Below are 12,373 nucleotides of genomic sequence, written 5' to 3'. Positions count from 1 at the left end.
TGGTATATCTTTCCTCTCTTGATCTAGTAACAGTACTGAAGTTGGCTAAAACAATGCACTTTCAGCATGCTTAGTTGTAGGGGTTTTTTTTAGCATTTAAAAAAATCAGTGAATAATGTTTAATAACAAAATACCATTCTTTATACTTATTTATACTTATTCCTAGGGAGTTCACTTATGGGATTTACAAGACAGAGTTTTAGTGAGAAAGTATCAAGGTGTTACACAAGGATTTTACACAATTCACTCATGTTTTGGAGGTCATAATGAAGATTTCATCGCAAGCGGCAGTGAAGGTAACTTCAATCCCTTTTGTGCAGAAAACTGGAATGCTGTATCCTTTCTATACCTTACTTTTATAATGTTCTTAGCAGCTGTCATCATCTAAAAGCAAGCAACTGGTTCATTAAGTAAGTTTGCCACTATCTCAATGCTCTTCATACTTCAAGAAATAAATATGTGCTGGCAGAAAGAATCTTTAGAACGGATGGTGGTAGTAGTAGAAAGCATTAATGAAGCTTTTGTATTGCTCCTCTAAAACAAAAACATCTGCATGGTTTTAATTAGAAGTGGGTGGTGTGTTGTTGAGGTTGTTTTCTGGTTGTTTTTTTTTTTTTTTTTGTGGTATGATACTTAAGCATGTGATTTGGATCAGAAATATTTCTGGGGAGTAACAGCCTCATGTGCCTGTTGAAGATACAGGTGTGGTGATGTTTTAATTTCAGTAGAGTCATCAGCTTAATTATGGAAGGAGTAGTCTTAAATTAAGCAGTTGTTGACATAGTCTGGTAGGGTTTCTTAGTGATCAAAGGCTTTGTGGTGTGTCTTTATTCAACTGTCTCTGGCAAGAACAGAAATTAGTTAATGTTTTGTATGTTGAACAGGCTCAGTTCTGTCACTGACGTAGTACTCTCACCTCCCATGGAGGTCACTTAAGATTAAAACTTATTTAGGCCTAAGAATTATGCTTGGAATATGTAAGCACTGTTAGTACTGTGTAACTCACAGCTGTTAGGAAATAAGGTTGACCAGGACATAAATATTATCCTATTTTGGAAAATACCAAATATGTCTAAAATAAAACCCAATTTCACCCTTTGAGCAGACCCAGTGGAATATAATGACTGACAAACAGCACCTCCAAGGCTCTTGGTTTGGGACCTGAGTACCCAGATGTTCAGGGTTTGTGTTGAGCCATACCGACATGCATGTGTAGGTGCAGATACTACAGTGGACAAGCCCTTATTTTTATTTTCCCCTGTTCATTTATTCTTCCCTTCATCGTCCTAAAACAGTACTTAAGCAGTACTTAAACTGATGGTACCCTATTTACCTTTGGACTGTCTGAAGCTGTTGCCTCTTTGCACTGAATTGTTGCAAATGTGGCTACTAAGAAAGTCCCTATAGTTTAAAAAAACAAGCAAACAAAACCAACAGATCACTTTTTTTTTTTTTTTTAAAGAAATAGATGGATTACATTGCCATAGCCTCTGAAACTTGATGTATCTTGTCAGCTAGGTAGGGTTGTCCTAATGTTTGCATCAATGGAAAGAAAGTAGGTCTCTTTCTGAAAGGGGAGACTGTCTGCTGCCTCAATCTAGCTAACTTGTTTTTTCCAAAACAAAATACAGGCATTCTGACAAGCACCAAAATACTGGTTTGTGTTTAGGCTTTGATTCTCCCAGACAGCAGAGGCTTGCCTGTCCAGTGTTTAAGCAGAGAGTGCATTGTGTTGTTTGGTGAATAGCGTGGATATGTAGTCTCTTGAAATCATAAGTGGAATGTAAACACAACCAGAACATTTGCATCAATGCAAGTATATATATAAGTGTTGTACTCAAATGAGCTGATTCAGCAGAAGACAATTTGAGTTATCTCACATGGTTCCATGATGCTATTCTAGCAGGTAGGTAAGAGAGCAAGTTTGTTTTCGAAGGGTTTGGGAGGAGGAACAGAGGAAGATTGATTTGTTTGCTTAAGCCTTCAAAGTAATATCCATGTTAAAAGCCTTCAAATCAATATCAAAGTATTTTAATGCTAGACCTAATTAGTAATCTTTTGTGTAATGTTATTAATACATATTCATTTTACATAGCTGTGCTTGGAATATTCCAGAGGCATTCCTTGAGTGGTCAATCCACAGGCTTGTTAAAGGCTCCTGTCTAACAATCCAAACACCTGTAGTCAATTATTCTTCTATATGGTTGGTTATAAAGCAGTAACACACCTCTAAAAATTGCAGTGGTCTCACTAGTTCACTGTTCTAAGTCTAGCAAGTTGCTAGAAATAATTAAAAGCTTCCTATCACCAGATATGATCTGTAAGGTTGGTTTTACTGCGCTTACTTTCACTGCATACAAATTCGTATTCAAATACCACACACAGATTAATTGTCAGACAGGAATAGCTCACCACTTGAGGCATTACAGCATGTGAGCAGCAAAGCTTGTTTGCACTTTCACTGGAATGTTTTAGGCCTTTACTAGCAAAATATATTTCATAAACTATATTATTTTATTTAGATCATACCAAATAAGACCTAAATACTATTTTATTAAGAATTGACCTAGTACTCATGAACCAGTGGTGGTTGTAAATATTTTGCCTTGGGTATTCATGACTTTACAATGCACCTACTAATCTGTAATAAATAAAAATATATCTGCAAGACTTGCTTTTCAATGAGATCACATCTTAAAGATATATGAAGAGTACCCTGGTTTCTAACTTTAGCCATGCTTTGGCTTATTTACATTGTAGTCAAATATTTCTTTCAAATACCAAATTTAGTAGACTTACAAGTCTACTACTTACAAACTCAGTAGACTACAAGTAAACTTACAAAGGAAGCAGGCCTCTTAATAGAAGAGCTTTACCTGTGCCCTTTTGATCACTTGTAGAAGCAAAACTGTATTAGTGCTCTTGCACATCAAACAGACCTGGGCTTTATACATGGATTTTACAACACTAATAGGGTAGTTTGGTTTTGTTTGCTGAGAGCTTGGGTAGAAGTGCAATTTGATATGAGAAATCGGGTCTGTGCAGAACAGTTTCTCATGATGTTTTGGGGGTGTGTGTGTGTTTTTTCATACATGTTTCATTTAGATCACAAAGTATATATTTGGCACAAGCGTAGTGAGCTGCCCATCGCGGAGCTGACAGGGCACACGCGCACCGTGAACTGTGTCAGCTGGAACCCGCAGATTCCATCCATGATGGCCAGCGCTTCAGATGATGGCACCGTTAGAATATGGGGACCAGCACCTTTCGTAGACAACCAGGATATTGAAGGTGAAAACCAGAGTGGGAGGGGGTGGCTGGCTGTGTTTTCTAACTTCTAAAAGCTTACATCAAGGGCAATTGGCTCAGTGGATTTTTTGAGGGGAAGGCTGAGAGGGGATCTTATTAATGTCTATAAATATCTGAGGGGTGGGTGTCATGATGAATGTGCCACTCTCTTTTTTTGTGGTGTCCAGTAATAGGACAAGGAACAATGGGTATAAGCTGGAACACAGCAAGTTCCACCTCCTTCTTTACTGTGTGGGTGGTGGAGCACTGGAACAGGCTGCCCAAAGAGACTCTGGAATCTCCTCTGGAGACTTTCAAGACCCATCTGGATGCGTTCCTGTGAGATCTGCCGTAGGTGATCCTGCTTTGGCAGGAGGGGTTGGACTAGATGATCTCTAGAGGTCCCTTCCAGCCCCTGACATCCTATGATTCTATCAGTGGAAAGAAAAATGCTTTTAAATACTGGTCTAGAATCATTCATCTTACTAAAAATAGTTACTGTTTCCATCTAAGTTTATTTGTGGAATAAAAAGGAAACAACTGGTATTTCCAAAATCATAGTCAAATTTCTGACATGGTGCTATAGATAACTTTGTCACCAAGACCTCAGGATTATATTAACTTGTATAGACTTCTTAAATTCTTGTCTTCAATGCCTGAGGTTTAATAATCTACAATGCTATTAAAAATTAATGCATTCTGACCACACTGCCAATTGAATAAATGCTATTACAAAAAGAATCATAGAATCATTTCTGTTGGAAAAGACCTCTAAAATCAAGTCCAGTCATCAGCTTAAGACCACCATGTCCTTAAGCGCCATGTCCACAAATTTCTTGACCATGTCCAGGGATGGTGACTCCACCACTTCCCTTGGCAGCCTGTTCCAATGGCTGATCACTCTTTCAGTAAAGCCTAATATCCAATCCAAATCTGGAGAGAATGATGATTCCTACCATAAGATCTCTACCCAATCGATTCTTTCCTAGCCATAAGCAATTGTCTGTGCCCAGGAGAGAGTATGCAACTTCTGTTACTGCTAAAATGCAGGCATGTTCTCAACATTTCATACCTCACTCTGAACTTTTAAAGACATGACCATTGAAGGGATTCTGCAGTTCATAGGCTTCTGGGATTACACATTCAACCTTGTGGTGAAAATGTACAGTAGGCATTATAATGGGATACTATGTATCCCATTGCCACAAGACCTCATGGATACTGAGTGTGTGGACATGAGTTCAAGGGGAACCTGGACAAAATAGTCCAAGAGAAACCCACTGAGTTCTACTAGATAAGGTGCATTCTGAACTAGAGGTATTCGCTTAGGTGGAAATGGTTGAAAGCTGGAAGGAGTTCTCTGCTCCTGTACTTTCTGATGCATCTCCTTCTGGTATTGGACCTGGTAGACCAGCCTGGCCAATCTCCTCTTTGTAACACCTTGAATGCACCCATGAGGACTCAGATCCTACCCTTCAGTTGGTTTTACTCTGGTTTTGTTGGTTTGCTTTCTCTAATTAGCTGCTTACTCACTTTTTTTTTTTTAAGTACCTCCAGAAATTTTGTTAGCAAACACAATGAAAACCAAACTAATAGAAACTGGGTTTCTCAAAGCAGTGCTTTCCCAAGAGATGTAGGTGCACAGATCCTTCTCTGGCAGGGGAATTAGACTAGATGATTTTTCCAGGTGCCTTCCAACCCTTATATTCTGTGAATACCACCTAACAACTCGGGAAATTTAAATGGATGAGGGCCAGCTCTAATTAGCACAGTTGTACCCTTTTGGAAGAGATGTGTTTTGTATACCAACGCTTAGCATGCTAAATTAATATCTAAATTAATATGAATAATATCCTAAGTAATTTTTAGTGTGGGATTAGTTACAGCCTAAGAGCTATTAACTAATGCATGTTCAGTAAAACTTAGATAAATATGCTGTATTAATGACCTTATAATGGAAATATTAAGTGCTGACCAGATCTTGAAGGTGTGATTTCTTTCTCTTATGTTTTTGTTTTTGCTCAGAGGAATGCAGTAGCATGGATAGTTGATGGCGAATTTGGAGCAGACGACTTCAGTAACTTAATTAGTCGTATTTTAAATGGCTTGGGATTTGGTGCAAACAAACATGATTGATAGCTGGACAGACATGCTCGTCATGAAAAAAAAAAAAAGAACCATTTCTGAAGCCCGGTTGGGGCCAAACATTTACCACCTTGCTTCATAGTAACCAGTCGAGATGAAGCACGTCGTTAGAACGTTGTTGGACACCGTGTTGAAATTACCCCCCCATCGGTTGTGAAGAACTGTGCTACATTCAGGCTAACCATTGAACTCAGTATATATATTTTTCCCTCCTGCCTTTTTGTCTGGCAGGCTACTGTTCTTGTTGCTCTTCTGTGTAATGAAGTTAAAATGCTTGTTTGGAACACTTTATTTAACAGTTTAGAAGGCTTGATAGAAAGAGTGCTTTAGTCTGAAGAGTATACATTGGATAGGAAAGTATTTCCTTCTCTTGTTTCTCAAGTCTCTCTCCGCCTTACTTAGCTTGAGATCTTTGCAGCTTGGTTCATGGATTCTAGCCTTGCCCGTTGCGCAGTATATATAAAATTGAGATGATAAACCAATGAACTATGTCAAAAGCACTCTCAGTATCACATTTGACAAAAAGTTTTGTACTTTTCACATAGCTCGTTGCCCTGCCAAAGGGGTTAACAGCACAATTTTTTAAAAATAAATTATTTATAGGATTAAAATGACTTCATTTGTATACATTTGAAATTAAAACAATGCAAGAGGTGTCGTGAAACATGGTATCACTGATGCTTTTCCGGAGTGTCTTGAGACCCAATCAAAAGCAGTGTCTGGAAGGAGCTTTGTTTTAGGCAGTGAAGCTTGTTCTAGAAGGATAAACTCACTCTCCATCTTGTTCCAGATAGCTAGAAAAAGCGTTCAGAGTGCACCACCAGACTAAGAGTTTAAACAAGATGAGGTTGTCTTGTGTTGTTTTGGGGTTTGTGGGTTTGTTTGTTTTTTTTTTAATTACATAAACGTATGCAACAACGCTGGCAAAAGGTAGACTATACCTCAAGGGAAGAATGTGCTGAATCCTTTCTTCACCAAGTCGACGTTTTGTAGAAGTAATTAACATACAAATCATAATTAAACACTTGTATTACAATGGCAGTTTTTCTTTGTTTGATAAACAAAGGTGTATAGATTTTTTTTTTTTAAGACTATACTTTTAAGTTTGCAGATATATAAATGCCTCTCCCACGATTTGTTGCAAGCTGGTGCTGTGAACATCTTGACACATCTAGGAATAGTTGTATTAATATCCCACATTAAGAAAAGAGACATCTATATTTTAAGTATTCTTTTTTTACATAAACAGATGGTCTGGCATTGCTGTGCTTCTGTACTACACACAAATTTCATTATGGGATGGCACTGGATTCCCTTTTTCCACCTTAGGTGGAAAGGTAGTGTTGGTACTGCTGTGAAGTAAAGAGGGAGCAGGGAAAGGCATGCCACCAATAACTGATGCGAACAGAAGAGTGGACTTCATCCTTTAATGAGATTACAATTTAGTGTCCTTATCAGTCATGTGTGGAAGAAGGATGGGGGAAGGTTTGCTGGGAAGCGTAGCCACTTTGAATGGGAATGTGGTGTTTAACATGAACTGTCCCTTTTCTTTTTCTGGAAAATGAAGCTTAGCAGGTTAGACGTATTTTAATTATTTTTTAGATTCCATCCATCTGTTGGTGGTGTGGTTGTAAAGGCAGCCATTGCTGGTTCCCAGTGCTGGAAATACATGTGTAAATTTCAGACTGCAGCTAAATTCATTCTTCTATTAGCTAGTTCTAGAGGAGAATGTTTGTTTCTCTTCCTAGTTAAGACAGCAAAAGATGAGTCAGTCTTGCTTTTGTGGCACTAGTGTTGCAGAGAAACAGACCACTTTCCTAAAGTCAAATTTTAGTCAGCTAAACCTTTGGGGTTTTAAATAAAAAAATGAATACTTAAATTGTAAACAGTGTTTTGTATGTTTAGAACATGGTATAATTCATAAGCAATGCCAGTATGTGAGTTCTATGAAAGTTACCCTAGTATTGCCTATTTTCAAACAGCATAATTGACATAATTATGTTGAGAATAATCCTGGGTTTGATGTCTCTTAGCAATGTTTCATACGATGGTCTGGCACTATTTGCTTACTTTACACTCATGGGACTTCAGTGGGAACCTTGGGCAGGTGCTGAAGGCAGGGTCAAATCTCAAGTTTAGATTTGAAGTCTAATGCACTTCAATAGGCATTTTGAATGTGGTGGCTATATCGAAGTGAAGTGAGGCCTCTTATCTAGTACAAGCTGGCTGGAGGCTGGCTGTAGGCTGATGCCTACTTTCCACTGCACTAGAAAGTGAAATGTAGTACTTTTGCCAAAATAACTACCCCTCCATTTTGAGGTTTCTTTTCTGGGCTTGGTTTGTCAGGTATTTGGAACAGAGTGAGGGAGAAGCATGTATTCCACTATCTCCACTTTAGTTTTGTGGTGCAACTATGCAATGTCAAGGAAAGCTCCATAGAGAGAGCAGAGTTTCCAGTGTCTCCATAACAGCAGATTGCATAGCAGTTTGATGCTCACAGGTGACAAGCAGAGACAAGAGACAGGTGACAGAGAAATCTTCAACTACTTGGTGCCCCTGTAAACTGACATGACTAGATCTGGCAGCAGTGACTACCACTCCCAGCTATTTCTGAAGTGTCACCTATTCACAGTATGTGGATTGAAAAGTAACAATACTTCTTGTGCACAAACTACAAAATGAGACTCTGGGTGGGGGTGGTGAAAGCAAGTTTGCTGATTTGCAACACAATTTCCATGTGCTTAAAAATGTTGATAGGCTGGAGTTTTAAGACTAAAATGAGTACACACACCCAGTAAACCACTGTATTTCTAGTCATCAGACCTATGGTTTTAGAAAGGAAAATATTCTTTAAGTGTGTACTCAGTTTGTAACTTTCTCTGGTCAGCTCTTGGCCTAAAATATCCATGGTAGCCACAGGTTCTTGTCAAGGCAGATCCTTAAACAAAAATTGTGCTGAAGCATTTTGTAATCTGAATGCTCTTCAGCTGTTCAGGTAAGTAATTTACAAGGCACAACGGAGCACAAAAGGGAAAACGCTAGATCTGTCCTTATTTTGGAGGAGAGGGTAATGGGGGTGGGAAATGACACCTTTGTTTTAAACTCTCTCTGTCTTTTCTAAAGTTCTCCTTTACTTTAACTTCTTTTTAGGATTAGAGCAAAGATGCAAGCTAGAAATCTATCCAGATCTTGCCAGTTACTTCTCAACTTGGCTTCAAATAGGTAATGTTTAAGACAACTCAGTCTGTTGGTGGGAGGTTGTGTCTAATTGTATACTTTTACACTGCTAAGTGATCCTCCTATCCAAAATCAGTTCTGAAGCCTTCCTTAGCAAGGAAAGCAGGACTTGTACAACTGGTTGTAGTTTGAGGGAAGACATTGCAGACCCAAATGGGCAGGGAGGCAGAGAAAGAGTAACGAACATAAAAAGCAGGACTTACTGACCAACAGACAAACTACTGTAACTCAAGGTGAGGAAGGAAAAATGCACTTTCAATAGTTAGTCCATATTTTTAGCTACAAAATACACTTGTATCTATTTTGGGGTTTTTTTTGTTTCTTTTCTTTTTTTTCTTTGGAGACAACTATTAAGAGGAACATCCATCCCATAAATGGCTAATCCTTTTGACCTCCCCCTGTCTTTTCCCCATTGGCTTGAGTCCATTTTCAGATGCCATACTTAATTTTGAAAATTGCTACTCTTCAAATTTTTAGAAAGAAAATAAATAATCATGAACTCTGACACTTTTTTTAAACAGGGTGGACTTAACTAAAGTGTGCAGTGTTGAACTGCTGCAGTAGCTGCTTCTAGTTGAAATAAACTGTAGACAAGTTTTCTGTCTATTAATCCAGATAATCTGGATTCAATAATAATTGAAAAAAAAAAAGTCTGTGAGAGTGTTCCTCCCATCTGGTATGAATGTGTTGAGTGCATGTGTTCCATGAACAGACAGAGAACCAAATGTTCTAGGTACTTGTCATGTTTTGCATACTTTTAAGTCGTGTGTATGTGATGCGTCCTTTGACCAGAAGGGTTTTGGGGTTGGGTTTTTTTTTTTGGTTAATATCAGTATATTTTTATAACTTTGAAATTCATTGTGCCCCATCTTTTTTTTTTTTTTTTTTTCCTAACCATTTTTCATTGTTAGGGTCTATGTGCTAGATTTGAATCTTTAACATTTTTTAGGCACAGATGAGGAAAAAAAGAATTTAAAACAATCATTGGCTCCTTCAAAACTTATGGGACAAAATAGCTCCTCAAAGCATGTATGTACTTACAAACCAAGCTGTAGAGATCAAGAAAAAGAACTTTATTGTTGATCTCAAGATTTCTAAATTGTCAAGATTTATATGGAGTTGTGGTGGAACTAGTTAACACTTAGAGCTTTTGGTATGTAATGACTATTTGCTATGGACTGATATTAAATGTTTCAAAAGGATTGCGTTCTTAAACTTTCTGGATTTTTTTTTTGGTTGGGTTTTTTTTTATTACTCTCCTCAGATTATATTAAGTAGTTAAAAAATTTTCTTTGCTATATTACATTAAAAACATAAGAACTTTGGGTCTGGTATTTATTTTCACTTGTTTTACTAATTATTTACAGAACACCGTTTTAACTTTTTTTTATTATTATTATTTTATAAATGTGTAGTATTTTAAACATATCTTTAAAAATACTGTTCAATTGGAACTTCGTTAACTTCTGATTTGTTTTTATTAGGATTTTTGGAAAAAAAAAAAAAAAAGGCAAAACAAAAACAAAACAGACAACACTTTTTTTTTCCATGTTGGTGCACAGCACTTAACAGAAATGTTTGTATTCCCTTTCTTTCAATTCAATAAACAGAATAAATAACTGGAATGAATAGTTCTTAGTTTCCCTAACTTCACTGACGTGACTGACGTGGGTGTTAATTTCTTGATCATGGGGGTTTTGTCCATGTTTCTTCTATTTTATTTCCTTGCTAGGAAAATGAATTTGTGGCCTTTTGGGTGAAGAAGATTCACTCAGTGTTTCTGTTACAGGCTTTCCAGTTCTTGCTCCGTGGCTCTGCTCTGCTCTGCCCTGTGTTTGTGTTTTCACTCTGCATTTAAGCTTTCCGCTTGCCTCTGTCTTGTTGCATGCTGCTTATCTAAGTTGTTGAACATCTGGCTCCTTTAAAAACTCCCTGAAAGCCTTGACTCCTTCCTGCTGGAGCCTGCTTCAATACCAGACAAGGGGTGCTTTAGGTCATCAGTGGGTTCTATGGGGGGTTTTTGATACTTCTTCTGAAGCAGGTGCACCTAAAGTACTTGCATGTCCTGCTTAGGTTTCTCTTAAACTGGAGATCAGAGACTACCTGATCTCTTGGAAGTTGACCTAAGCAGCTTCTCTGGCTGAGGGCTCTTGGAGCCACTTCTCAACTCTTGCCTTTGTTCCAATTAATCCTGCCTTCTTGTACCTCTTCCCTGTGCCAAAGAACCCCATTTTTGTGTCAAGAAGAAAGGGCTAGTCTCTCTTCAGTGGTGTCCTGTGCTAGGACAAGGGGCAATGGATACAACTTGGAACACAGGAAGCTCCACCTCAACATGAGGAAAAACTTTACTGTGAGGGTACCAGAGCACTGGAACAAGCTGCTTGGAGAAGCTGTTGAGTTTCCTCCCCTAGAGACTTTCAAGACCCGTCTGGCTTTGTTTCCGTATGAGCTGCCCTGGGTGATCCTGCTTTGGCAGGGGCGTTGGACTTGATGATCGCCAGAGGTCCCTTCCATTTCCTATCATTCTGTGATTCCTCGATGTCAGATCGTTTTTAGTCAACTTTAGCTAATGTTCTGTGAAATGAAAAGCTGTAGCTAAATTTGCTCTCCCCTTCCTGTAGCTTTTCCACACTCAAACCCCTTTGCTAAATGCTTTTTTTACAAGTCTTTGAGCTTCTCCATCAATTAGAAAAGGTCTTTGCTCCCTCAGGTGACACCTCTGTGTTAACTTTATTCCCTCCCTTACCATTCAAGTAGTGTATGGATAATTGTGACTTAAAAGCAGCTGCAACCAGAAGCAGCCTGTCTTCTTCCCTTCCGTGTGCTGCTTCCCTTGGGAATTTGTGAGAGGGTTGTTAGATTGAAGACTCACATCAACTGTAAGTGATCCACGTAGCAGAGAAAGGAAGTTAGGAGGTTTTGTCTAGTTTTGCTACTGTGCTTCCTCTGCTGTCCTATATTAGAAACAGCTTCATGGTCTCTTATAGAATGGTTTGGGTTGGAAGGAACCTCCAACGGTCATCTAGTTCAACTCCCTTCCAGGGAACTGGGACATTCTCCACTGGATCAGGCTGCTCAGAGCCTTGTCAAGGCTGACCTTGACTATCTCAATGGATGGGGCCGCAACTACCTCCCTGAGCACCCTGTTGCAGTGGTCCATCACCTTCGTGGTAAAGAACTTGTTTCTGACATCCAGTCTAAATCTCCTCTAATTTCAAACCATTGCCTCTTCTCCTATCACTGCAGGCCTTTGGAAACAGTTGCTCTCCAGCCTTCTTGCAGACTCCCTTTGGATATAGAACTGTGAGATCTCAGCACACAGAAAATTTAAAATTCATTGCACTTTTTAAAAACATTTCAGATGATTTAAAAGAAATCACACCAGGAACCTGAGAGTAGATGAGCATTTCACAGTTAGGTGCTAAATCCAAACTCTGCCTAAGTGGGGAACTTTGCCAGAGGGACAGTTTTCTGGTTTACCCTGTCCCTTTACACCTTGGCCTGTGTTTCCTGTGCTGCCTGATGCATCTCTCTGCTCCTTAGCCTGTGTTGCACAGGCTTAGGCTATCAACTCACTGCAGAAAGATGGCAGGCCCAGTTGTCTCCTCACTTTAAAAGAACTGTAATGCTCTGAAGAGTAAGCACTGAGTTTTTATATGCCTCTAACATTTCTGCCAAAGATAATTACTGATAACTGCAGGAG

At 38.8% G+C, this 12,373-nt stretch overlaps 1 protein-coding gene across 1 annotated transcript in view; it reads left to right on the top strand.

Moving 5' to 3' along the window:
• WDR26 (WD repeat domain 26) overlaps positions 1–5,360 on the top strand; it is a 29,934-nt gene extending 24,574 nt beyond the window's left edge. The window contains exons 12-14 of the mRNA XM_054392621.1: positions 167–296; positions 3,106–3,291; positions 5,314–5,360. Coding sequence (XP_054248596.1) covers positions 167–296; positions 3,106–3,291; positions 5,314–5,339 — 342 coding nt within the window. The 3' untranslated portion in view covers positions 5,340–5,360. The remainder of the gene's footprint in view (positions 1–166; positions 297–3,105; positions 3,292–5,313) is intronic.
• The last annotated feature ends 7,013 nt before the right edge of the window (positions 5,361–12,373 follow it).

The sequence above is a fragment of the Indicator indicator genome, chromosome 2 (assembly GCF_027791375.1).
Source record: "Indicator indicator isolate 239-I01 chromosome 2, UM_Iind_1.1, whole genome shotgun sequence".
Taxonomy (NCBI): Eukaryota; Metazoa; Chordata; class Aves; order Piciformes; family Indicatoridae; genus Indicator; species Indicator indicator.
This window is presented reverse-complemented; position numbering and strand designations above follow the sequence as displayed.